The sequence below is a fragment of the Podarcis melisellensis genome (assembly GCF_964234715.1).
Source record: "Podarcis melisellensis genome assembly, chromosome: 7".
Lineage (NCBI taxonomy): Eukaryota > Metazoa > Chordata > Lepidosauria > Squamata > Lacertidae > Podarcis > Podarcis melisellensis.
In genome coordinates this window covers 41,130,384-41,158,048 of record NC_138539.1, presented here as the reverse complement: position 1 = coordinate 41,158,048, position 27,665 = coordinate 41,130,384, and the positions used below count along the sequence as shown (strand labels likewise).

Sequence of the window (27,665 nt, the reverse complement as noted above, 5' to 3'; positions counted from 1 at the left end):
TACAATAAGCCTTATGGTTTCTAAAAAGAATGCTTGTGCCACTGTACAAAAATGATAAGGAACAATTTTAATCAGAAAGCAGCTATGATATTCGCATTTAACACAGCAAACACAGTACAAAAATGATAAGGAACAATTTTAATCAGAAAGCAGCTATGATATTCGCATTTAACACAGCAAACTGTGGTTCATAGGTATACACTCATGATGCTTTTTACTGTTGTGCTTCCAACTCCCAGCTTCACTACATGTAGATATAAAACCATAATATGCTTGAGGCAAATACCATGTTTTCTGCTATATGCATGTTACAGGAACATACCAAAGCTGGGGTTGGTCACAACACCTTGCTGTATTCACAAGCAGTGGTGAACATACATTTGCCACCACATAGCATGTCTTCAGATATGATGAAATCTGCTCTTATATCTCTCAAAAGAAATAATGTTGATTTCTCAGATTGTGAAATACAGATCTCTAACTGAGGCAGGTCTAGACAGGAAACCTACATACCGTATTTTCCCGTGTATGAGACTATATTTTTCCTAAATTTTTGAAGTTTAAAATAAGGGGTCGTCTTATACATGGAGACGTCTTATACACGGAAAAATATGGTAAATACTCTCTCCAGCAGTGCTTGGCCATAACAGGTACTCTATCGTACTCCACAGCATTTCTGGTCAATATCTCTTAATTATTATTAATGTAGGAGAATAAACTGTCAATAAAGAAAAATGAGCCTTACAAACAAGACTTATGCTAAACTGCAGAGGGAAATGACCTTTTCTTCCTAATACTTAATAATATACATTCATCTTCAAAGGTTACTATATTTTCCATAGTATGATTTAAGAACTTAAACAAATAAGGTTTATATATAGATAGAAATCTACTATATATATAGAATTCTATTACATTTTGTGCTGCACAGCCCTCCCCTACTCTACAAATATATGGCAAATATCAAAAAAGAAATGAAACTAATTTAGCATTGGAACTCCCCAGAGTGGCTTACAGGTAGGGGTGGGGGGTCCATCAGCTCAGGTGGAGAGGACAAGGTAATTTTGAGTGAGGAAACAGCTGATGGAGGAAAAGTTAATAATATAATCACTCTGCACTGTTTCCTTGCTATAAAATGTCCTATCCACACTCCCCCAGAAGGAGCTGTATGCAGTTTGGGGATATGTCTGGATCCACTGCCATCATTTGAGATGCAGGTGGCCTTGGTGGCATGGAGTGTCTTCCATCAGCTACATCTGGTGCCACATGGTTCTGTGTTGGGTGTTCAACGTCTTTATAAATGACTTGGATAAAGGAATTGATTTGAAGCTCATCAGATTTGTAGATACCTGGGACAGGTAGCTAATGCTGCAAAAGACAGGATTTAAGATGGTCTTAACAGATTGGAGAACTGTGCCAAAACTAACAAAATGAATTTCAATGGGGCAAATGTAAAGCACTTAGGCAGGAAGAAGATGGGGGGCACCTGGATTGCCAGTAATACATGTGAAAAGGATCTAGAGGTCTTAGAAAACCACAAGCTTAACATGGGTCAACAGTGTGATGCATCACATAAAGCTAATGCTATCCTAGGCTGCATCAAATCAAATTACAGTGTTAACAATATTATTATTGAATTTGATATTCTGGAACTACAAATGAAGTTAGGCTAGACATATTGGACAAGCATCTAATGTGACCTTTCAAACTTTTTAAGAGCTCTTTTTCTGACAGAGGTTGCTATAATGGTGCACAATAAGTGCCCATGAGAATGGTATATGACCCTTCTCAAAAAATGGTGGTGGGGTCAATTCTTCTCATGGAATCTTTTCAGAAGGTCCTTATTCTAGCAGTTCAAGCCCTACTGCTTGTTAATAGGGCTTCTTATGTTTGGCAGAGAACAAGTGAGGGATTGTAAAGCAATTTGGAGGTTAGTAGGGGCAAATCTCTGAAGAACAAATGTCTAGAACACACACACACACACCCCCCCCCGAGGCAAAATTACATAAAGTGGTATCATTTAATCATAAACAGAGTGAGATAGAAAGGGATCAGGGCTGGGTGCTTTTGTGATGGGGAACTTGTTGACCACCAGACCTTGTTGGATTCCAACACCCATCATTTCTGACCATTGCGTATGATGTCTGTGGCTGATAGGAATAGTAGTTCAGCAACATCTGGAGGGTCAAAGGTTCCCCATCCCTCTTTTAAACAAAATACGTTTGTCACTTCTCTGATTTTAATCTTGTAGATTATGTCATTTCTTTAGAAATGTCAAATCAGCACATGGAACTTGCAATTCTGTTAGGCAGATACAGATCAAAAGTTAGAATGCTAAAGAAAAGAAACGTCAACTATAATTAGTACATAAATTACTCTGTGACAGTGTCACCTTTTATTTCGGAGCAACAAGAATATATTAGACGATATTAATAATGTCTTCAGAAGAATAGCATGTCAGCTGCATCCCCACATTCCCAAATCAGAAGACTGTTTGGCTTTGAAATGAAATACATGCTTCTCTGAAAAAGAGCTTTTCACAGTTTGAGTCAACAGATTCTGAAACATACTGAAGCAATTAAAGAGGGAGAAAATATACTGTGAGAATAAGATTCCGGAAAGCTATTAAAATCTAGCCTTTGGTTAGAAAGAAAGGGCAAAGTCTTTATTTTCTATATGAAATATTAATCTGAGAATGGGAAATCGCCAGTGTAACAAATTGAGTAATGTTTGCAGTGCTAAAAGTAAACTGAGATTCTGAATTTTAAACATAAAAGTGCCAAAATTTTATTGTGTATATGATTGTGGATCACATTTCATCTATTGTGTTTTAGTACAAATTACAAAATAAAGGGGGGAAATTCATGTGAAAATGAATTGTTGCATTGCTTCCACACGCGCCTAACTTGCAGCTCAGCCCAACTGTGCTGCATTGACTTCAGCAGCTTTCTAGTGCCATGGTAAGTGTAGGTGGAGCTGCGCAACATGCGTCAAAAGTTGTGTGAATTCCATCACTCATTCACAACAGTTTGGCCATGCAAAGTAGCTCTTACTTCCATCTAATGTTTTAGGGATTGGCATTTGAAAGAATACTGGTATGCAAAGGACCCTTGCGCTCATTTTGTTTTACTTGCAGTATGGCATGGCAATAATTTACTATCTTAAGTTGATAACATTATATTAATAATTTATAATCTTAAGATAGCACACTATAAATATCTTAGTTATTTATAAATATCTAAGAGAGAGATTTTAGTTCTATTTTCTCCATAAGATACTCAATTTTGCATGCTCTTTCCTTGATACAGATAGACATTTGGTCTTAATGAATTCAGAGCAGACATGAACCATGAAGTAGATTATTTTTTACTGTCCATTTTTAATAATTATGACTGATACACTTTACTTATCATAAATGATAGCATAATTGAGGGTTAGCAAAATAATTTTAATAATTCCAACTCGCCCAATGAGTTGGCATAGCCTGGAGGCTATAAAAGCAATATTATCTTTTTAAATAGGCATTAAAATTCTTTTATTCCCCAAAACAGCCTTTCTAACAGGTTTTTATTCTAATTAGTGGGTCTAACCTAATAGCCAGTTGTTTGAATAATTGACCTATAAAGCCTACAGCCCACAAACCTTTATTACTTGTTATATACTCTCTTACAATATACCTTATAGTTTTGTCTTCCTGTCCTTGCTATAACCCCTAAGACCCTAGAAAAGGAACAATATAATACAATCACTGAATTGTAGCTTAAGCTGCTACATTTAAAAACATATTTTTACTGGCTGATCTAAATTGTTACCATCAAAATTGTTTTAATAATGTAAGTTTAATTGTTCCAAGCGAAAGACTAACTTTATACAAATATACAATTAAATGTTTGTATTTATATTTTCTTTGTGAAGCAGGTAATACACTAAACATGTATCATTTGAAGTGTAATTAAACAATGGGGTTAACTGTACAAATACACAAAAATGATACTGTGTCTTTAGAGGTACAAGAAGTATGCTTTCAAATATAAGTCACATGAATTATATTGAGCAACTGCTGAGGACTAAGGCATTGGTTCCCAACCCTGCCCCCTCTCACTCACCAGTCCACTTGAAAATTGCCGAGTCTTGGTGGATCACATAGCGGGGGTTTTGCTTGTTATAGCAATTGTAATGTGTAGTGCTAGGTCAGGGGTAGGCAACCTAAAGCCCATGGGCTGGATATGGCCTAATCGCCTTCTCAATCCGTCCCACGGATGGTCCGGGAATCAGCATGTTTTTACATGAGTAGAATGTGTCCTTTTATTTAAAATGCATCTCTGGGTTATTTGTGGAGCCTGCCTGGCGTTTTTACAGGAGCAGAATGTATGCTTTTACTTAAAATGCATCTCTGGGTTATTTGTGGGGCATAGGAATTCAATCATTTCCATGGTCTGAGGGACGGTGGAGCGGCCCACAGCTGAAAAAGGTTGCTGACCCCTGTGCTAGGTGCTGTATGGTTTTTAATTGTATTTTTATTGCTTCTTTTATTTCTTATATTGTATTTTACTGTACTGCAATTTGATTTCCTTAGACTTTGTTAAAATTCAAATAGTAGCTGTTTTTCACGAGACACATTGCGAACCACCTGGATGAAGCTTGCCATGAACCCTAGTTTGGAAACTCCTGGCCATACAAAGGAAGACTTGCAGAACGTTGGGGGTAATAGTCACATTTCTTATTTACATCAGCAGACATGCTGCTTCTGTTTTCTAACTTTCTGTCTGATATCTGAAGGAGCCCAGTGGGGGCCCATTAGCCAAACAGGCCAATAATAATAATAATAATAATAATAATAATAATAATAATAATATGCTTACATGACCAAATTAATAAAGATTTTTAGTTCATTAACTAGGTTGCCTTAATTGATTAATATTTAGAAGACCAATTAAAGATTGAGTGCTATCAAACCTCATTATGGGTTCTTTTTAATAAATTTTGACCCCAGAGGTCTTGCTCTTGTCTGCTTCTTCATTCTTGAAGGACTGTATCCATATGGTACTAAAATGTTTCACACTTGTGGGTGCCATATCCTCAACTCTCCCCATCTTTCACATAAGAAAAGTCAAAGCAGGCACAAAATATACCGTATTTTTGCTCTACAAGACTCACTTTTTCCCTCCTAAAAAGTAAGGGGAAATGTGTGTGTGTCTTATGGAGCGAATGCTGGCTGTGCAGCTATCCCAGAAGCCAGAACAGCAAGAGGGATTGCTGCTTTCACTGCGCAGCGATCCCTCTTGCTGTTCTGGCTTCTGAGATTCAGAATATATTTTTTTCTTTTTTTCCTCCTCCAAAAACTAGGTGCGTCTTGTGGTCTGGTGAGTCTTATAGAGCGAAAAATATGGTAATTTCTTCTGCCAGCCTGTTGAAGGATGAAACAACTTCCAATAGGAGCACAAAATCAAAGGAGCTTTGGTCAAGTGGTCCCAATGAAAAGGTGGAGGGATATCCAATTGCCCACCCCTTATTAGAATAGGGTTGAAAGCATTGATCAGTTAATCGGTGAGATTAATGCTATGATTGGAATTTTAAATACAAACTCCAATCATAGCATAAATCTCACTGATTAACTGATCAATGCTTTCAGACCTAGGATAATCAACTTTTTAAAAAGCTAACAATCAGTCCTTGCGGTCCATTCCTTTGAAATTACTATGCCCCCACAGCATTTGGCTGTGATCCTAAAAGCATTTACTCATAATTACAGCACACTTCCTCAGCACCTTTGTCTGTCACAGATTTCCTCAGAATTTACCTAATGCCACACAGCTCAATTTTCATATCTGCTTAATGTTTACCTACCTAGTCTTCAAGGCAATGTATAAAAACAAATTGCAAAATTATCTAGCATTAAAATGTTTATGTAAAAGTTGCTGCCATAAATATAGCTATATAGAAATAACATTTTTTGTGCAATTGTATAGGTTTGGATGTGCTGCAATTCCACTGTTTACCAATTACCCTTGCATTAGGCACCTTTAGAAAAGACCTGGTTTCTAAGGAAAAGCAGTGGGAAGCAACCACTAAATGGTGACTGGAATGGCACTGGAACCACCTCTGAAAAGTGAGTAACACAGCACTGCCTTGACACATGAGAATGCCCACTAAAATGTGTTCATCATAGGAGGGCACTGAGCTATTTCAATCCAATACTGTACTGGGATGTATCAAGGCTTACTAAAAATAGGGGCAGGCAAGGGAGAGGAATAGAGTAAGGAAGAGTGAATGCCAAAAGAAAAAGGCTGGTTCCGTGCAAATGAGGTACGTACAGTAACTGGCTTTTCCCTCCACTTTAGCTCCAAGGGAAATGGTTGTGAGCTTACTCTTCCCACAAACACACCAAGCGACTCTAGGGCCTTAGGGGGTGGAAGCTGTGGCAGAGCATCTGCTTTGCGTGCAGAAGTTTCGATCCCTGCCATTTCCAGGAGAAAGCCCAGAGAGCCACTGCCAGGCAGTTGCGGATCCAATAGACAATACTGAGCAGAATGGACCACTGGTCTGACTCAGTAGAAGGCAATAGCTTCCTATGTTCCTAGCGTAGCTGGGGGCGGGGTGGGGTAGGCAACGAGGCCTCCCCGGGTCTGCGTACGCGTGTCCCATGCCAATGTGGCCAGCAGCCCCTTGCAGCTGGAACCTGCTCCTTGCTCCATCCCGTTTCTGCTCACCTGTCCCCTCCCTCTGGACGAGGTTCTCCGAGGGACCGCAGAATCGTGGCGGCTACAAGGGGGGGAGGACCCCCCGAGAGCTGCCCCAAGCGCCGCGCCACCACGAGAGAGCCAAGAGTGCCCAGGTGAGCAGGCAGAGGCAGCGGCCGCTCCTCGCAACCGCTTTCCGGGCTACGAGGCGAGGAGCAGCCGCCCCACTGCCTCCGCCTCCTTGCCGGCGCTCGCTTTGTGGGCGGCCCGCCGGCAGCTGGGACTGCCAGGCAGGGGGCGACGAGGACGGAGGGAAAACAACCCGATCCCGGCTGGGAGCCGGGAGAGCTCCGTTTCTTTCTGACTACAAATCCCGGGATGCAAGATGCTGCCTTTAAGAACAAAAGGAAAGGAAAACGGAGCAAGAGCAGCCGCGTTGCACCTCGGGACATGTAGTCTTGTTGCCCGCTCTATGTGCAAAGCGAAAGAGGGCGGGGGGGGGGGAGAGCTTGAAAGGGAAAGCGGCGGAGGGGATTGGGAGTGGGTCGAAGCGAGGGTCTCCGGCAGCTCTCGCGAGATCTCGGGCAGCCCTTTCTTCCCTGTGCGCGTCTCGTGCGCTTTGCTCGCGAGCGCGGCGGCCTCGGCTGGGATGTTTTGTGCAGTCGCCATTCCCTGGCGTGACGTCATAGTGCATTGTTGTGACTTGCGTAGCGGAGCATCCCTCAAGCTGTCAGCTGTGTCGCCGCCGCCGCCGCCGCCGCTGCGGGAGCGCGAGCCCGAGCCCGAGCCTGCCCAGCCCCCCGCCCGCTCGCCGTCCCCGCGCCCCTCCCTCGGGGGTTCTCGGACTCCACGTCACCGCCTCGTTGTCTGTGCGGGACCCTCGGGCTCCCCCGCCCTCCCCCCGCCCCGTCCCCGCACGTTCCGTCCCGCCCCCGCCCCCCCTAGAACCATCTCAATGAGATGCAAACATGAAAGACAAGAGGAAGAAGAAGGACCGCACCTGGGCCGAGGCTGCCCGCCTGGTAGGTGCGACCGGAGCTTTGTGCATGCGGGGCCGGCCCGTCCGGCTGCTGTTCCTGCGGGCGAGCCGGGGAGGCGCCTGGCGCAGCCAGCCAGCCGGCCGGCCCCCCTCCCGCCCCGAGCGCCTGCACATTGTTGCCGTCGGCAGGGGATGCTGCGCTGCGCCGGGGCAGGCGAGCGAGAGGCAGCCCCTCCGGAGGCGCGGGACGAGACGGGAAGCGGAGGCTGCGTTCTCGTGGAACAATGTTCCGTGCAGAAGAAGTCTCTGCGGAGCGGCTGCGCTTGGGGAGCTACTTTGTTCGTGGACTGCCTGACTGCATGCCACGTCCCGTAGTGAGTTAGCCCGCCGCCAGCCTGGAGGGAAGACCCTCCTCTGTCCGGTGCAGGAAGGCCGTGCGGCGAAGGGCCACAGGCGGGCGGGCGGGCGGGCGGGGAGGGGAGCTACCAAACACGCACATTGCCGGGCTCCGAGTTTCTGAATAGAGACGTCGAGCTTCCTCCGCCTGCCCCCTCCTCCCCACCTCACTTGGTCAAGCCATAAGCACTCCTGGTTATTGATGTAATGTAACCCCACACGGATCTGGGAAATTGGGGAAGCAGGAGAATTTCTTCCTCACCTGGACAGTAACTAGAGCGAGGGGCAGTGTCTCCCAGCCCGTTATAACTCCTCCATAGTGCTTTCATTCATTATCGTCGGGATTCGTCTCTCTGTGTGTGTGTCTGTGTGTAGTTGACAACCTGGAATAGATGTACTCTACTTCATTCTTAATAATGGGTACGAAAGCTGTTTTAGTGATCATTTAATTTGTATGTATGTGCAAACAAAAAACGATATTTTTCGTGGGGCAACTCCCTTTGTACAGCACGTGTGTAACAGAGTAGTGTTTGTGTGTGTGTATGATGGGCAGAATTTACTTCCATAGCATGTATATGTATAACAAGCAGTGCTTACTCCTATGTGTGTGTGTGTGTGTGTGTGACTTTGGTTAGAGAAATTTCTCCATGTATAGGAAAGTGAGAGGAGAATTGAGAGTCCTGTATGCACTTTTTCACTCCATAGAAAGAGATAGTATGCTGCTGGCCAAAATGTTCCAAGAATCTGCCTCCTCACGTTGTGTATTAGTGAATTTAAATATCAAATGATTGTACCTACATTTTGGCATGCTTGTGTTAAATGTGAGGGGTTTGCTTGTGCACCGTATAGTTTCCCATCCACCCTTCTTAGAATATACCTGATTATACTATTCCTCAAAAGCCTGCTGTGTTTCTAAGGACACCAGTATTCATTGGCAAAATAAATATTTCTATTCCTTCCCACCCATTTCTGTGTCCATTGTACTGTTTTAGTACACATTTTAAAAAATTCCTTTTCAAGCTTTGAATTGTCTGTGTTTTGTAATCTTGCAAATTAAGACTGCACTTACCTGGAAGTAAGTCTCATTGGACTTGAAAGAGCTTACCTCCGAGTTGACATGCATAGGATTGCATTGTAAATTGGCTCTGCAACATTGCTGCATGCAGTAAGATGTGTGTTGCTGTACAGTATTGTGCATGTATTTTGTGAAGTTTCACACTCTGTTCTGTGCAGCAATGTAAATGTATGTGTGTGGACTGCTTGAAGGACTGGCTGCTGGCTATATGGCTTGACTTTTGAATCTATTTTGCTGCCTTCTATTTGATACTTAATTGGTAAATGTGTCTGTGACTATGTTCATTTTTTGTTGCTGTTTCATGTCTGCTGCAAAGCACATTCTTTTCAAAAAGGTGGTTTTCTACTGTGTTTGGTGGGACTATAAGGCACTGCCACTGTAGTTTGATCTTCTGCACATAACTCATATAAAGACAACAAAGTCTTGTGACACCTTAAAAGCTAACAAATTTATTATAGGCTTTCATGGACTCAGGTCTACTTTGTCAAATACACAAGCAGTTATCCTGAACTGCTGGTGTGCGTGGTATCGCTCTCAGTGTGAAAAAGCAAGCAATGAGATCAGAAGGAAATTAAATTTAAAATTGTAACTTATGCTAAAATTACTTATGCTCTTGACAGACCATTCTACAAGGCAGTGTTGGTGATAACACAAACACCCTAGCATTGGTTAACTAATTAGCAGATGTAGCCTGATAGGAATCCCTGATCTCGATTTGAGCCAAAAGTGATACTATTGAACCTTTTGATAAATTAAGTCAATGGTTTCACACTGCAGCCTCAGTTTTGAAGTTTCTTTGTTTGGGAGTAGCCACTTGGAGGTCAGTGGCAGAGTATCCTTGGAGACTGAAAGGTTCCTTTATTGGCTTTTGAATATTACCATATCTGAGCTCAGATTTGTGTCCACTTATTCTTTTGTGCAGAATCTGTAAATGTAACACTTTAGCAACTGGTGTTAATTCAGCGTATACATCAGGATATAAACTTGAGTTTTTGTATCAACCACAGTAAGTGTGTAGAATAATTGTAGCACACCATTTGTTGTAACAGTGAAATACAGTAATATATGATGCCATAAAACATAGGAAAACAGGAAACACTATGCTCAACTCAAAATGGTTAGAGTGCAGTCATACGCTCACCTACCTGGGAGTTAGCCCTGTTGAACGCAGTGAGATTTGCTTCCAAGATGGATAGGGTGGATTGTACCATGTGTTTTCCCACTATGATTCTATGGATCCTTTCTCCAATGAGCGAATATGCAGTGTTCGCTAACTGTCATCTTTAGACTAGGTGAAGCAGCCCCCAGATAAGGACTTTTGAAACCTCATAGCAGAGATGGGAAACATGTGGTCCTTCTCCAGAGTTTGCTGGTCTACAACCATTATTCCTGACTATTGGCTGGGGCTGATGGGGGTTGTAGTTCAGCAGCCTCCTGAGGGCTGCAGGCTCCCCACCCCTGCACTATAACATTTTATCAGTATTTGGTATCTGAAGAAGTGTGCATGCACACGAAAGCTTATACCAAAAACAAACTTAGTTGGTCTCTAAGGTGCTACTGGACAATTTTTATATATATTTTTTATATATTCCGATCTTATCAGTAGAATTGATACCAATTTCATATCCTTTGCTTGCAAAATGCATGCAAACTTGTTTGTGTGCCACATTGCTTTCTGCTTCTGATACCCAATATTCTCCAGAGGGCTGCCTCCCAAAATGTTGCATTATGAGATCTCATCCAACCTATGAATTCCATGGAAGCCTGACTATTACTGGGTTCATCAGGGATTTTTATACCTGAAAGGGAGTTGCATTGTAAGGCTAGAGGTGTTGCTATAACTTAGTGGTACAGCATGCCCTTGGCATGTATGAAGCTGTCTTTTAATTCCAACAAACTCTAACTAGGGGATTGTGAGTAGAAGAAAGGGGATGAACTTATATCAGAAGTACAGGGGCAGCCTGGGACATTTTATGGCTTTAGGCAGCTCATACAACACTGCTGCACCCTGCCATGCTGCCCTGCCCCCTCCTCCTCCACAGGCTTGCCGTGCCACCACATCACCCCTGGTGCTGCCTCCTCTGTGGGTGCCCACTTGCCAGGGGCAGTGGTAGAGCCCACCCATGGCACAGGAGAAGGCAGAGCAGCAGCAAACAGTGCGCCCTTCTGGCCAGATCTGCTGCCTGAGTCCATCACCTCACCTTTCCTCTGGCCCTGCAGAAGTATATCTGCCAGTCTGGTTTGAAATTTGGGTCTAAATGCATTGCCTGCAACAAAATACCTAGTGATCTTCTATTCCCAGGTTAGTTTGAATCTACAGAACAACAAATAATGAGGTGTGGACTTCTAAACAGCAGTGTGTTACATGGAATTTAACAATCTGATCTCCTATTTGACTCAAAGGCAAGATCCTTAATATACAATGCTTTAGACAGAACATGTATCGCTTCCATTGGCTCTGGTATAGTAGTTGGATTAGAGTTTAATCTGAGATCTCTGAAAGCATGGTTACGCCACAAAGTGTTCACTGGTAAGCATTTCACCAGTTTGTTATTCTGCTCTCTTGGGATTCATCAATATTTTATTTCTGGCCTTACTGAATCAATTTCAGTGACAAGCAAACAGTTGAGACCTAATATGTTCTCAAGCAATGACTCCTGTGATAGCTTGATCAATGTTCACACTACAGAATTCCATGAGTACTGAGTTACCAAATGCTTAATCTGCCATGGGCAGGGCAGAGTAACACAAATATTTAAACCATTCGTTGTAGCAATGTCATCCCTCAGTATAAAGCCACCGTATACTATTAGAGTGTAAAAGGATGTAGAGTACTCAGAAATGGTAGTTAAGGTTGTCAGTGCAGGTATAACTGCCTTTTGAAGTGTGGCTATGCATATACATTTTAATACATATTTTAATATGCAGGATTTTCCTGCAGGATCTCTTATGCAAATTGGACAACTGTTGAACATTAATTCTGTTTGTAGCCTGATGTCTTGTTTGCGCTACACCACCCATTGACTAATAAATGTTTCCCTTTTATTCTCTTCCCCATTGTGCTATTTGAAATAGTATCAGTGCATTGCAGATAAAAATAGGTTTAGCTTTACAGCTTTATTTGAATTATTAGTTCCATTTTGTGTATACCAGAACTGAGGCTAAAATTATAGGCCTTGTACAAGAACACAAGCCAGTCCTTAGAAGACTTCTGTATCTTTAGGAGGCACTCATATATTTACTTGGGGTGGGGCTGTAGCTCAGTGGGCACAGCTCCTGCTTTGCATGCAGGAGACTTGGTTTAAACACTGGCAGTTCTAGGTAGGTTTAGGAAAGATGTCTGTCTGAAATCCTGGAGAGCCACTGTCAGTCCATAGACAATACTGACCCAGATTGGTGAATGTTCTGACTTGATATAAGGCAGGCAGGCATGTTCTTTCTACTTGTTCGACAAATGTGTTTGATTGCTGGCTAGAATAATAACACATAACCCTAATGTTTATTCTTATTAGCTTCACCTTTAACTCCTAAGGCATGAAAGAATCAGAGCTCAACAGGATGACAAAAGGGGGAGGAAATCCAACATGTTTACGTAAACTAATATTTATGAAAGATCCCAATGTGTTTCAAGCCTCAGTTCTTCTAGGGGACAAAAACCTTTTAATATATTCTGTAAATATATATTCTGGTTGTACTCAAAAAGGAGAAGCAGAGGTGGTCTGTTTTTAAACAAAGTGTTCTTCCTTGGGTTTGGGGGTGTTAGGCTTTTGTTTTCTTGTACAATATGAATCTCTGGATCATGTAGAGAAGCTTTTAAAATTATTTCCGTGAACATCTGAGGCTAAAGGTCCTTAGGATATTCTCATAACCATTAGTTTGAAGTATTCTGTATGGCATTCTGATTCTCTATTGTCCCTTCCTCATATGTTAATTCATTAAGTGGTGCTCGGCTCCACTTTATTCTTTCAGGCAGACATCCTTCAATTTGTATTGTTGAATGCTTTGGAAACATAATAAACTGTACATCCCAAACATATTATTGTACACCCTATATTTCTAGGGATTATGAAGCATCTGTCATTGGTGATCTAGTGTGCGACTCAGAATGCTCAGTTGCCAAAAGTACTAAACAGCTCAAAGTCCAATTTCTGTGAGGGAATGGAAGGTTGTGCCATTGACTGGCATTAAGAGTGAGACAATTGGCCTCTGCTGGCTGATTGTCTTACCTACTCATGTTCTTCCAACATACCACCAACTATGCTATTGAGAGAGACAGCTGAATGAGCGAACAGGCAGAGAGAATACTGGCACAGGTCATGTGCTCTAGTACGTATTATGCATGCACTGCTCATCAACATGATGCACGCCAGTACTGCTTCTGTTCAATTGTACCATTTGTTTGAATAGTCAGAGAACAGGTGTCAGGTAGAGTGGTGAGTGAGATCAGTGGCAGCTGTAGGGGTTTTTTGTTTTGTTTGGAAAGGGGGTCTACCTAGTGAGTAACCCTTGTATAAGCTAGACATTCTGACGGGGGTAATGTTCATGTTAAGATAATCAGCTTTTAATAAAGCTGCTGAGCAAGCATACTTGTTTTCCATTCCATACAATATTTTATGGGCAATCTATAGCGTTTTAAAAGGTTAACCTGTATATGCTGACTCAGGCAATCAGTTTGAATACGTAACTAAAACTTGACTATGTGCAATCTGCTGAACTGTGTCCATGAAATAGCATTTAAAATATAAAATAGATGGGTGCCTTAAGCTGTCTGTGTTTGCATAGGATGGTTAAGGGGGGAGAGGCCATATTGGTGCAAGGAGAATGTCAGCCACATGGCACTCATTCACAATCTATATTGATTGAGCGATTCAGAGAATTATGGGTTGTGTGCTGACCAAATAGGCTGCTTGAAGGAAGGAGTAGCTCTACACATCATCATGTCTTTCCTTGTGCATTGCTTTCTGCTCTTTTGGCATTTTGCTAAGGCAGCAGACTAGAATTGTGTGGGCAAACATACTGTGTGGTTACACCCTAATTGGTTGACTTTCCCTAGGGCAGTAGATTTTAACAGATTTACAATCCATTGTTCTCTTTAATTCTCAGTGTGGCTTGCAGTTCTGAAAAGTGACAATAAGACCAAACACTGAGCAATAAAGAAAAGTTATACTAAAAGCAGCAGTAGGAGCAAAATATAAGTAAGCAGGTTTTAGCAAAGGCCCCATACAGCAAAAATGCTTCTAACCTGGTGCCAAACAATAACAATGTAGGTGCCTGCAGTGGCAGACTTGGGGCTCTCAAATTTCAGTGGTGCCCTGTGCATCTTTAAATCCCCCCCAACCCTACTCTTGTGATAGGTTTGACATCATTGTTGCGGTGTCCCCCTGTGGTGCCCAGTGCAGCCAAACTACCCTAAAACCACCTCTGGTGCCTGGTAAATAATCACTGGGAAGGGTGTTCCAAGGTCTGGCACCATTACATAAATGGTTTTGCTTTTAGCTGCTTTGTTGTTTAGCCGTGTCCGACTCTTCATGACCCCATGGACCAGAGCACACCAGGCACTCCTGTCTTCCACTGCCTCCCGCAGCTTGGTCAAACTCATGTTTGTAGCTTCGAGAACACTGTCCAACCATCTCGTCCTCTGTTGTCCCCTTCTCTTTGTGTCCTCAATTTTTCCCAACATCAGTGTCTTTTCCAGGGAGTCTTCTCTTCTCATGAGGTGGCCAAAGTATTGGCGCTTCAGCTTCCAGTGAATACTCAGGGCTGATTTCCTTAAGAATGGATAGGTTTGATCTTCTTGCAGTCCATGGGACTCTCAAGAGTCTCCTCCAGCACCATAATTCAAAAGCATCCATTCTTCGGCAATCAGCCTTCTTTATGGTCCAGCTCTCACTTCCATACATCACTACTGGGAAAACCATAGCTTTAACTTTTTCTTGCTTTTCTCCCAAGAAGCAGGCATCTTTTAATTTCGTGACTGCTGTCACCATCTGCAGTGATCATGGAGCCCAAGAAAGTAAAATCTCTCACTGCCTCCATTTCTTCCCTTTCTATTTGCCAGGAGGTGATGGGACCTGTAGCCATGATCTTAGTTTTTTTGATGTTGAGTTTCAAACCCTCATTAAAAGGTTCTTTAATTCCTCCTCACTTTCTGCCATCAAAGTTGTGTCATCAGCATATCTGAGGTTGTTGATATTTCTTCCGGTAATCTTAATTCCGGTTTGGGATTCATCCAGTCCAGCTTTTCACATGATGAATTCTCCATATAAGTTAAATAAGCAGGGAGGCAAAATACAGCCTGGTCGTAATCCTTTCCCAATTTTGAACCAATCAGTTATTCTGTATTCAGTTCTAACTGTAGCTTCTTGTCCCACATAGAGATTTCTCAGGAGACAGATGAGGTGATCAGGCACTCCCATTTCTTTAAGAACTTGCCATAGTTTGCTGTGGTCGACACAGTCAAATGCTTTTGCATAGACAATGAAGCAGAAGTAGATGTTTTTCTGGAACTCTCTAGCTTTCTCCATAATCCAGCAATGTTTGCAATTTGGTCTCTGGTTCCTCTGCCCCTTCGATATCCAGCTTGCACTTCTGGGAGTTCTCGGTCCACATACTGCTTAAGTCTGCCTTGTAGAATTTTAAGCATAACCTTGCTAGCATGTGAAATGTGTGCAATAGAGCGGTAGTTGGAGCATTCTTTGGCGCTGCCATTCTTTGCGATTGGGATGTAGACTGATCTTCTCCAATCCTCTGGCCACTGCTGAGTTTTCCAAACTTGCTGGCATTTTGAGTGTAGCACCTTAACAGCACCATCTTTTAAAATTTTAAATAGTTCAGCTGGAATATCATCACTTCCACTGGCCTTGTTATTAGCAGTGCTTTCTAAGGCCCATTTGACTTCACTCTCCAGGATGTCTGGCTCAAGTTCGGCAACCACACTACCTGGGGTGTACGGGACATCCATATCTTTCTGGTATAATCTGTTAGGTCCTTACCACTTTTGTCCTTTATTATGGTAATCTTTGTACAAAATGTTCCTTTCATATCTCCAATTTTCTTGAACAGATCTCTGGTTTTCCCCCATTCTATTGTTTCTCTCTATTTCTTTGCATTGCTCATTTGAGAAGGCTGCAGAGATGGGTGGGGGGCATCAATATGAAGGTTTCCAGTAGTAGTGGAAGGGCATGTTTATGCAGGAAATGACAGTTCAGACACCCAGTTAAACGCTTTATAGGTCAAAACCTGCACTACTAATATTCTCCAGTAAGTGAAAAAGAAACAATGCTTGCATGTAAACACCACACTAGTATGTATTTGAGCTCCTCAGCTTAGGATCAGTTTAGTACCTTCTGGAGTTGCTCATGTTGGTTTCTGAGTACATGGTGACAGCAGCAATTACTGTCAAGACATCAGCATCTGAAGTTATTGGTGTCCAAACATTCTTTTGTTGTCTCATCTTCCCAAGTATCTTTCAGCATTTTTGATATTTGTTTGTTTCACAGATTTTTGTTCTACCTCTTCAACACAGGGGTTCCCCAGGTGGTTAAAAATCAGGATTGCCATAAAAGATTAAAATGGTGAATAAAAACGAAGGAACAAAAACAGCAGAATATGGTGACAACAAATCAATGTCATAGGAAGTAGAAAGCCTAAGGAAGTCATAGTGTTATTGACAGTGTATCCATCAAATGAAGAATATCAGTTATGGGAAATTCCATGTCGTATGTCTATGGGTTTTTTTTACCCCCCCAAGCACTTTTTCAAAAAATAAAATAAAAGCTCATTGCAGATTAATTCTGCATCACACTGTAATGCAGCCATTTTAAAGCAGACGTATGCAGTCCCAGCTGCTCAGTGACATGGGTCAGGGTATACCTAGATTGCAATAACTGCTTCTTTCCCCATTCACATGGGGCATGTGTGAAGAGGAAAAGGCATGAATAACCTAATCAAAGATCTGGAATAAATCTGGATTCAAAGTAGCATGTTGAAGATGATCATGAAGAATTACAGTTTGAGTTAAAACTAGGTTGGGGGTTGTATTTTTATTTGTTTTTGCTATGAGTGGATTAGCAATTTAGGAAGAAAAGAGGGGAAATGGGTTGGGGGACGTCGGGTGAACTTATCTATCCCTACAAGGTAGAGCAATAAAGATCTACAAAGCATGAATGGCTGTATGCATGCATGTGCTTCCGCCTCTGCCTACCACACTTTATTTGTACACCTTGAGATCTATCCTTGCACTGTGCTCAGTTGTGGCAAATCTTGGTGCACATACTAACAGTAGTTTCTCCTTCAGTAGACCATGAGCAACATTTCGTGCAACACAGCAGAAAGCATGTGATTTTCATTCATGAATAAATTACAGTAACCTGTAACTTAAAGATACCCGTTATGGTTGATAAGCAGTAAAAAAAAAAAAAAAAGCACTAATTGCAAGACAGAGAGACAGAGACCGGCACAGTTAACATATCTAGCTTTTTAAAACCCAAATGCAATTTCCTCCCTTCTCTGTTTTGCTGAGATAGTACAGTTGAACTAAATCATATAGTAGTGAGGGAATATTTCACGCTGTGTCTTCATATTTGAAGGCCACAAACGACACCAAAAATCAGTATCATAACTTATGTATAGCTAGAGCTTTGATTTTAATCCCTTTGACTTTTATCTCAAGTGTTGACTCTTGCTACTATAAATAGAATTTAAACTATTGTAAAAGAGTTTCATGCTGTTATAAAATAGGGATTTGATTTGACTTTGTTTAACTACACTAAGGACTTCTTTGTGGCTGGCTTAACACAGACCTTCCATTATTTCCATATTTGTTCTAAGTTAATTCTCTTTTAGACATGTAGAAACGCTGCTGCTTTAGGAGGTTTTGATGGCCTTTCTCTTTGATCCGTAATCAAGGCAGCTTTGAAGAGCTGTACTCTATTTTATTATTGTATTTTTTGCCTCAGGGTTTCCTCAGATTTGTTTTGTAAGGCTATCTTTGTACTTGTTTGGCATGGTAGTATGTGTGTTATTTCTTTACAATGCATAGCTGAAGAAAGACAGAAATTCCTGTTTTATAATAATTGAGTTTGGTTTGTGATGCTTTGTAGATATTAAATCTGAAATGTAACATGTAAGTAGCAGGCCCATTGAATTTTGTCATCTGTATATGCGCTCTAGATCTTTGCTGGGTAAAACTCACCTTCCAGAAAATAATCAGATCATGTCCTATTTCTTCTGTATGGATTTGTGAGATGCTGCTGTAGGTATGACTCTTTTTGAAACAGTAGTCCTCAAACATTCTTGTAGTGAACCATTTTCAGTTAAATGGGGTGGGGACACCCTGTGGTATTTTAAGCTAAAGGAAGAGGTACCCTGGTAAGGAGGATAACTAGAGCAAAATAATGATGTCTCATTAGCTGGCTAAGTTCACATTTGTCCCATAGCTGGAGGCTGGCAACCTGAAAGCAAAGATAATGAGTTGGATCCTGTGGACTTTCCATATCATTAAAAGAACATGAATGAGGGATCACAGGAAACAGTCTGATCACCCCCCCCAAACCCCCAGGGGTAAGCCCCCATGGACTTCTGATTGGAAAGAGTGGGAAGGAATTTGAATCTGCCCTGCTTTATGCCCCAGTTCAGACAGGAATCTTTCCCAGTCCTTTCTGCAGATGCCAGATATCGAACCTTCCTTTTGCATGCAGATCATGTGCTCTATCTACTACAGAGCTTTAGCCCTTCTCTAAAAAGCACCTCCACCACACACGAGTTCCAGGGATGGTGCAAAGTATTATATGTAGTTTATTGTGCAAGATTTGTATTCCAATATTCATTCCATCCAAGCAGAAAAGTCAAAGTAGATTACACCCTTAGAAACCATCAACATAAAACATAATGAAACAGTGCATTAAAACAAAAAACACAAAACAAACTTTATAATAGAAATGCTGCTTCATTCTGCTCCTGGTCTTGGATACGTTAAATGTGTGATCAAATTTCCATATTGTTGGTTTTTTAAAAATAGGAGCAGGGACCATGATCTGAATTAGGGCTGTGGTACAGGGAAGGGGGAGTTAAGTTGCACCATGCCATTTCTGCTCCATTCTACTATATGCTTCATAAGGAAATCTACTATTTGGGCCCATAGCAGTTCCAGTGTAAGGCAAATAACAGCTTTTTGGGGGGAAGGGGGGGGAATTAATTGAGAAAATGTGTACAAAAAGTCATGTGGTTGGAAAAAGTAACACGCACTTAGCGTTGTGATCTCAATCTGTGCCCTGGCCCCTCTACAGTTTTGAAATATTAAGAGATGGAAATGCAATTACACTCTTAATGTACACACCAGATTAACCCTTTGAGATTTTTAAAAAAAATCATATAGTGCCTTTTAAATAATCAATCCAATCCTAGAAAAATACTAGTTGTCTGGATGCATTGCATGCTAACTTCTCTTCTATCTTCATAAGCATTTATATTCATCAACACATTTAGAATCTGGCTCTAGGTGGATTTCTTCCCAAAATGTGCAGCCCTTGCCCATGTTTTATGTGCCATGCCATTCTACACCAAGAGTGATGCGTGTTTTGTTATTTAGGATCCTTAGAATGATCCTAATGATCCTTAGAATGATCTTAATGGCCTTCATTTCTATGACAAAAAACAGATAAAAGGTTGGAAGAAGCATGAAGGGATGAAAGAGCTGAACTGCACAATCATGCAAAGCCAATATACATTGACTTTTTTAAAATGAAGATTCTACTTTTATTCCTGCTTGAGAACTAATTTGAGTAGTTCACAGCTGTGTGTTTGTGGATAATGCATTGGTTGCAAACATAGCTACTTAGAGGGTATGGCTATGCTTTGGGATGCTGTCTCTCATTTCATGTACTGTAGATGCTGATTTATCTCCTATGACATTAATCGTCTCATAGCAAGCAATGGAATAACTTGCAGATGCCCTTCCTCTCCTCATTTATGAAGATAAATGTCATAACATGATGGCTGATCTTTGTTATGACACTAACCATTATAACATTTAACAAACGTAGCAAAAAATATCACTGACAGCTAGCAAGAGCATCTGTGTATGTGGGGAGTGATCTTGCCGCTCGTGCCTCTAGCTCAGAACCCTGACTTGTCATATTTAGTTTCTGGAATACTTTTAAGGAATAGATTTGGTCTGAGTCAGCAAACAAAGATAATTGACTGGTGATACAGTGTTACAATTATATTACTTAATGACCAATAGTTCAATGGTGCTGTGGCTCGAGGGTATAGGAATTAGAGAGAAGACAGCCTAGGATACTGAAGAGAGGGGAGAACAGTGGGTCTGTGCTTTTGAGACATCAGAGGTAAGGCTTCCATAGTAAGCAAAATCATGGCGCAGCCTAGCTCAACACATCTGGTTGGAGATGAAACCCAGATGTTTGTCTCACAAGATGAGACAAGCAGAAGTGTAACCATACGAAGAATCTGTGGGAAAACAGCAGCTAGAGCCCTACATATTATACATGTGGAAGGGTCTCTAAATTTTTGTTTTGTGCTCAGATACCTCCCACAAAATACTGGCCATTTGCAGGCACCTCTGTCTCATTTTGGATGCCCAGAGAATACTTGGACCAGGCAAAAGGAGGAAAGGGAGTCCAGAGTGATTGTGAACCCTGCTCCCTTTATCTCGAGGGTCTGGGAACATCATAGCCTGAGCAGTTGCCAGGTCTGCATCTGGATCACTCCAACAACTGTCTAGCATTCATGTTGTATGTTATGAAGAGAGAAACCAAAAGTATTCCCTCCCGCTGGTATTCCAAAATAGAACAACATCCTTTTGGCAACTGATGTTTGGCAACTGAGGCAAATATTTCATTTCTTTGTGAGCAGATCTGCCTATTTTCTTCTCATGGTCCCCAAATATACTGGCTAATGCCTGTGAAAATGAAAAATGAAACATATTATTATTATCATTATTAATAACAGGAAGAAGCTTTCCTTCTCCTAGTTTCAATTTCTCTCCTCACTCTTTTCATATGTAAATGAGGCTTTTTATATAGACAGCAAACATGCCTTGGATATCAGTATTTTCTGAGGTGTTCAAATTAAGTCTCTTCACAGTTCACTAGCAATACTCCTGCTAGAATTGATCAAGACACAGAACATGTCATGTTTTATGAATTAAGTGAGTAACCCCAGTCCAGAATTGCTATTCTAACAAAAGCCCTATTTGCACGTTCATTTTGTACATGTGTAAACAAACGCATGAAGTGGGAGCACACTGCCAAGACCCAACCCTCTTGGTCCACCTTTCAACCCTTCACAAGGCTCAGCCAAAGGTCTGAAGCAGGGAGCCGCATCCTGTTTGCCCTGGCTCCCCATGTGATTTAGAATTCTGTACAATCATGGTTCTTCTGTACAGCATAGGGAACTTCCATGGATGGAAGAGGCTTCCTGCTTCAGAGCTTCACCCTCAAATCTGTGGAATACTGAAAAGAGGGTGAAAGTCATGCATCTTAATGGGTGGTGCTTAGTAGCACTCCACTACACTCCTTCATCTGTTTGTTCACAAGTGAGTAAACAGAACACCAAAATAGGGCATATAGTAGGGCATTATTTGATATTGCTGGGGGTGGAAACTCCCCCAATTGCTGTTTATTATTATTATTATTATTATTATTATTATTATTATTATTATTATTAAAATTGTATATCGTCCTTCATCCATAGATCTCTGTAGACTATATTTTTTATTTTTAAAAAGATACAGTAAACTACGGACGTGTTAGCTTAACTTTAGGTGAATTTGTAGAAAGCCAAGAATGAATAGCATTTCTCCACTGAAAATGCAGAGGAAAATAGACAACAAAAGGACTGTGTCCCCTGCTAACATGTATGCAGAAGAGTAAAGGTGTGATATATACATGTGTACTTTTATAATGATTACAAACCTTAAGCTTTACATTAATGATGACCTCTACATTCTGTGATCTAGAGATGTAATATATTCTGCAATTTCTGTCCATGATCAGCTAGCAGCCCCCACCCGCCACTCATTGCTGTACAGTGGTACCTCAGGTTACAGACGCTTCAGGTTACTTCAGGTACAGACGCTTCAGGTTACAGACGCTTCAGGTTACAGACGCTTCAGGTTACAGATGCTTCAGGTTACAGACTCCGCTAACCCAGAAATAGTACCTCGGGTTAAGAACTTTGCTTCAGGATGAGAACAGAAATTGTGCCCCGGCAGCACGGCAGCAGCGGGAGGCCCCATTAGCTAAAGTGGTACCTCAGGTTAAGAACAGTTTCAGGTTAAGAATGGACCTGCAGAACGAATTAAGTTCTTAACCCATGGTACCACTGTACTCCTGATTCCATTGCTGTCCTTAACCTTCAGGAAGTAGTAGCATATGGATACAAAAAATAATTTTTGTAGGCATCCTCTGATTTAGTAGCCTGTGACCCTTTCTGTCGTATTCAGCACCATTATTAATGCATTTGATGCCTTCTGATTTGATGACTGCAAAGTTCTTAATGTGGGGAGTGCCCTTGAAGACTCTTCAGAAGCTCCAGATAATGTTGAACACATCTGCCCTAATTTAGCAGGAGCACATTGCACTGTTGTTTCAGAAATTGCACTGACTTCATATGGTATTTGGCCCACACTTCTAAATGCTAGTTTAAATTTCTGAAATCCTAAACAACTTGAACCCAATATACCTTTGAGACTGACCTCTTCCTTGTTTCCCATACTAAAGTGACATCTCAGTGGTAACCTCTGAATGGCAGCAGTCTGTTCTCAAATCCCCTCCCCACCCTTGCCCCAGTTTCCTGTGGTCATACACTGAATGTCTTCTGGAATTAATATAAAATCTTTTCTTCTTCTATGTGAACATTTTTGTGGGGGTGATTGGGGAGTTGGCGGGGTTTTTCATTTAGTATCTCTTCTGTTTCTTGTATGAGATGTTGTGTTTGGCTTTGGATAAGCATGCTGCTAATTGTTTCCTGATATATGACTTTCAGGAGAGAATAGGCTAAACATCCAAGTAATAAAGTCTATTGAGGTTGAATATAAGAGTTTTGGTACAAGAACCAAACTCTTACAGTTCAGCAGCAATGCCATGGCAGTGCATTTGTGACTGAAATATAAGGTGTCCTGCATTTGTAGACATTGTTCTCCACTGTGGTTCCTCTAGTTCTTCAAGAAAGGTCTGAAACCTAATGAGTCTTTTGGTAGGGACATCCTTGAAGTTTCAGGAATTACTGAATGTAGCACACCGTACTATAAACAGCAGCAGAGAAAGCTGCTCGGGCACCTGGGGCGGCGTGCCCAGGGGCAGGGCGCACTGCAGGGCCTCTGGAGTCTGCCTGCCTCCTGCCACTCAGCTGCCCGTTTGGGCAGCGCGGAGCCTGCATGTGCCCAAGCCACCGCATCTCTCCCAGAGAGACGCCTGGCTCGGGCGTCCTGCAGGCCCCGTGGTGAGTGCTACCTGGCATTTCGTCACCCCCCCAGTGGTTAAAAGTGGGGGGTGCATATTTTTTCACTCTGTTTTGCTAAATGTAGGGCAACATTTTCTTTATCTCACCAGTTTTTGTAGTCTAATGTGTTGCATCTTAGCTTGTCATTTCTCATTTTAAATTCAATAAAATTGAAGGGAAAGGGTGCTGGAAAGGGGGAGGTAGGAAGTGTTGTCACTTTTAGTAGATTATTTATCAGACATCTGACCAATATTGTCCTGGTCTATCATGTCCACTTCAACACCGTTTGAAATGTCACTGAAATGTCTTAAGCTTTTATTTTCTTTCATAAGCATCTTATTAAGCTACATAGATGTTTCGGTTCTCTTTAAAAAGCTGTCTCACTTAATGAATTATATGAGTTGGCTCAGATTATACACAACACTGAGCAAACCATTGTTTTTTGTGAACATGTGAGTATGCAGGTTCCCAGGAAGATTCCCAGAAGGGTTCCCAGTGGTTTACCTGCTGCCTCACTATATGAGACTAAGCCATGGTTTGTCTGAGTATGTCATCTTCTTCTGATAAAACAATGAGCTGCAAACCAAACAAAGTTTGGTTATAACTTATGGTTTGTCTGGGCTTAGTCTGGAATAGCTTGGTAGCAAGAGGACTGGGAGAAGAGGGCAGTGTATGATCTTCTATCCAAGAATATGCACACTCCTATATTTGAGCTAAGCTTTGGCTTAGCATTACGTACAAACTGGGTAAGCTTTGTTCTTTCCAAAGAAACTACATGACTCCAGGTTGTATTTTAAAATGTTCAGAATCAATAAATGGCTCTTGCTGTGGGAAAGCAATGCTTCCCCCTTTCTCTCTCTTTTTCTTTGGCATGGGTGTATGTGGAAACTTTTTTTTTTAAGGATTGGATGAATAAAATTCACAATTCAGCAAGATATTTGTAACTCCTGCCCACACTAGTGTATGCAATAACAAGTAATTGACGCAGCAAGCTATTAATTTGCTCTTTCATATTCAGCCCTTGTGCATCCTGGGATACTATTGAGTCCTGCCCTGTTTGTTTCCTACTGTAGTGGCTGTAATGCTGCCTTGTTTGATCAAAAACTGTGTGCTGTGTGTGTTGCTTTGTCAGCTTGATTTTTGTTTTGTGCTGTGTCTTTTGTAACGATGCTATTCCGTGTCCATCCCTGTGTCTACCCACTGTTTCCTGCACCAGTTCAGAGCAGCTTCTACCCTACTTCTCCTTTTTTCATGGTCAAAGTGGACATAAGATTGCCTTTCCCTTTCCATCCAAATGTGCTGTAACACCTCACATTACAACTTCCTCTAGAGAATAGGCTGTGATGTCATAGAGAAGGGGACAGGGCTACCCAAATTCTCTCAATTTCAGGGAGGAGCTGCCCAGGTGTGCTGAGGGCCCATACGCGGGAAGAGAAACAGGGAGTCCTCCACAGTGAGTAACCCCACCTTCGAGTGTACCCAATATCCTTCATAGCCTTGTCCAGTACAGTATAGTTCCCTCCCCTTCATGACCATTTTGAAGTCTATTCAGTTTAAACTCTGGAATATTTCCAGTTCAGCTTGAGTTTCTTTCTTCTTGCCTTATCCTCCATTTCATCTTCCTTCTTCTTGTTTTTTTTTTAAAAATAAAGCTTTATCTTTTAAATTTTTACTGAGGTCTTAAATCCACTTTATATGCTTACTGCCGGATCTGCAACTAACCTTTTTTGTGTTTTGTTTTGTTTCATTTTATCTGAAATTTGTTTCTTTGGAAGTATGGTTTGGTTCCCAAAGCTTCTGTGTGGTTTTTAATCTCTGGATTTCACTCCTCTTATGGGTAAGGATCCAAACTGTGATGGGATACTATGATGGGCAGTGGACTGGTATGTGGTCTTGGGAGTTGAAAAGGGGAGAACAGGAAATTTTGAAAAATAAAAGAGTAGCTTTATATATCTGAATGGAATGAGACTTCTTTTGGTGGGGGGAGCTTTTACTGCAGCCAATATTAAGGGTGAAGTATTGTTTTTATCTGCAATTTCTTTGGTCTCTGATCTTCAAGTTTTGGAGCACAGCTGTTGCTGGAGAATTGCATTTGCAGCCTTAGCAATTCATTGTATTGTAACATGACACACTTGCAAAAGCTCAGCATGATTGGCATGCATCTTTGTAAAATTGTTATACTAGGGCAGCAGTGGAGGACCTGTGCATTCCAACTCCCATCAGCAATAGTCATCATGGCTAATGATCAGGAATGATGGGAGGAACACAGATTCTGCATCTCCTGCTATGCAGGGACAACAGACATGACATCTGGAATATGGTGATTGTGGTGGATCAGCAGCACTTCCTTGAGTAATTGGGAAGTCATAGTACTTGTTTAAAGAAATCCCTGACCTCTTCTCCAGTTATTAATGTTCAGTAATTTTTGGTATGACACCATTTATTCCTGGTGGGCAGCTGTTATAATGATTGTCATGACATTCCCGGGAGAGCAGCTTAGGAGTGATTGGGTATGGATGATGAGCTAATTGCCTATTTCTCATTGTGGAAAGGCAAGTTATAATAGTGCTAAGTTGGTAATATCCTTAGATACAGTCTATGTGCTGTCATCATTTCCTGTACTTGGTTGATTGAATTCTTAGGACTGGAAGTATGACTAAGAAGAAAAATATGGAGGAGGATACCAACTAGAAGGATAGTAAAAGAGGCAGAAGCCTTCATACCAGCTAGACGAAATGGAAGAATATTAATTGGGACTTCATAAAAGGCAAAGGAGTGGAAAGCTTAGCTGAACTGGAAAGTATATTTCAGCAACCAATTATGATGGTTTCTGACGCTTCATTTTCCACCCATGTTAAGAATTTTTCATTCTTTAACATTCTGAAGCCTATCATGTTCTTCTAAGAGCTCTGCAAATGGAGGGGTTCCCTGAAAGTGCACTATTAGTGACAATAAACAGTCCAAACAGTAGCAAGATTTACCTCCCTTCTCTCCCTACCTTACAGGAAATTGTTTCTTGCATTTGTAATAATAAATAATAGGACTTGTTCTTCTAGTTCTCTGCCATGTAAGAGTCTTCCTGTGCATTTTGTGAGGTTTTCACCCATGATTATCAGTTTAAACCTGTTGTTAGCTAAGGTGCTTGTTCGGCAGTTGATAAAAGACCCCAATCTTGATACGACAACTTCCCACTTTTTACACAGCATTATGCAAAGTGCATGATCAATGACACAATCATTTAAATGTATGCAATAATGATTTTTTACCTTCTTACACATATATTTCTTTTTAGGCACTGGAAAAACATCCCAACTCACCAATGACTGCAAAGCAGATATTGGAAGTTATTCAGAAAGAAGGGCTGAAAGAAACAAGGTCAGTATTTATATGATATTTGCCTTTACAATATTTGCCTTTACAAAAACAAAATTTAAGGAAAATTTCCAAATTGAGGTTGGTATGTTGTTCATAATGCAGTAAATAGCATTCTGTGTTTGAGCCTATGATTACAGAGGAAACCTAAATATATAATAAATAGATATTAGGAGGGAAAATCAGAAAGGACAATATGGCTGCAATCTTATACATTGGGGTGGAGAAGCATTTATTTTGTCACCGCACCAGATTCCAATATACCGTACTCAACACTTAGGCCATTTTTAACATTCTGCCACTTTTGTACATTTAAACAAATTTTAAAATGGAATTTCTAGCCACCATAGCAAATCAATGACACAAACACTCTCCCAGACCACCATGCTCAGATTGCTTTGCTCTGAGAAAGGACCCCTGTTGCTCAGAGCAAGACTGAGAGGAATGTAGGAAGTGGACTAATAATGGCACATCTAGGTCAGCATTGTCTACACTGACTGAGAGAAGCTCTCCAGGGTTTCAGACAGGAGTCTCCCTTAGCCTTATGTAGAAATGCTAGAAACTTCTGCTTACAAGCAACTACTCTACCAATGAGCTGTGGCCCTTCTACAGGACAGAGGTGGAAAGCCCTGCAAGAGTTTTGTGTGCCTGCGGCAGCCTCAGCAGTAGCCAGTGAGTGAGATTAGTGAGCAGGAGCCCATAT

The 27,665-nt window shown here is 41.5% G+C and overlaps 1 protein-coding gene and 1 long non-coding RNA gene across 6 annotated transcripts in view; one reads left to right on the top strand and one right to left on the bottom strand.

The window, feature by feature from the left end:
- Positions 1–121: 121 nt before the first annotated feature.
- On the bottom strand, positions 122–7,812 carry LOC309373960. Of its 3 annotated transcripts, none has more exons than XR_014170310.1 (3): positions 7,681–7,812; positions 2,098–2,202; positions 122–1,368 (listed from the first exon to the last, which is right to left on the bottom strand). It is a non-coding gene; the product is annotated as an uncharacterized lncRNA (long non-coding RNA). The 3 variants fall into 3 exon arrangements; XR_014170312.1 differs by lacking the exon at positions 7,681–7,812 and adding an exon at positions 6,711–6,890; XR_014170311.1 differs by lacking the exon at positions 2,098–2,202 and having other exon boundaries at positions 7,681–7,774.
- Positions 7,607–27,665, top strand: part of ASXL3 (ASXL transcriptional regulator 3) — a 100,371-nt gene continuing 80,312 nt past the window's right edge. For 2 of the 3 annotated variants that reach the window (XM_081918481.1, XM_081918482.1), the window contains exons 1-3: positions 7,612–7,702; positions 24,981–25,043; positions 26,883–26,965. In XM_081918481.1, coding sequence (XP_081774607.1) covers positions 26,910–26,965 — 56 coding nt within the window. In that variant the 5' untranslated portion in view covers positions 7,612–7,702; positions 24,981–25,043; positions 26,883–26,909. Of the gene's footprint in view, positions 7,703–24,980; positions 25,044–26,882; positions 26,966–27,665 lie in introns of all 3 variants that reach the window. The other variant, XM_081918480.1, reaches the window with a different exon arrangement.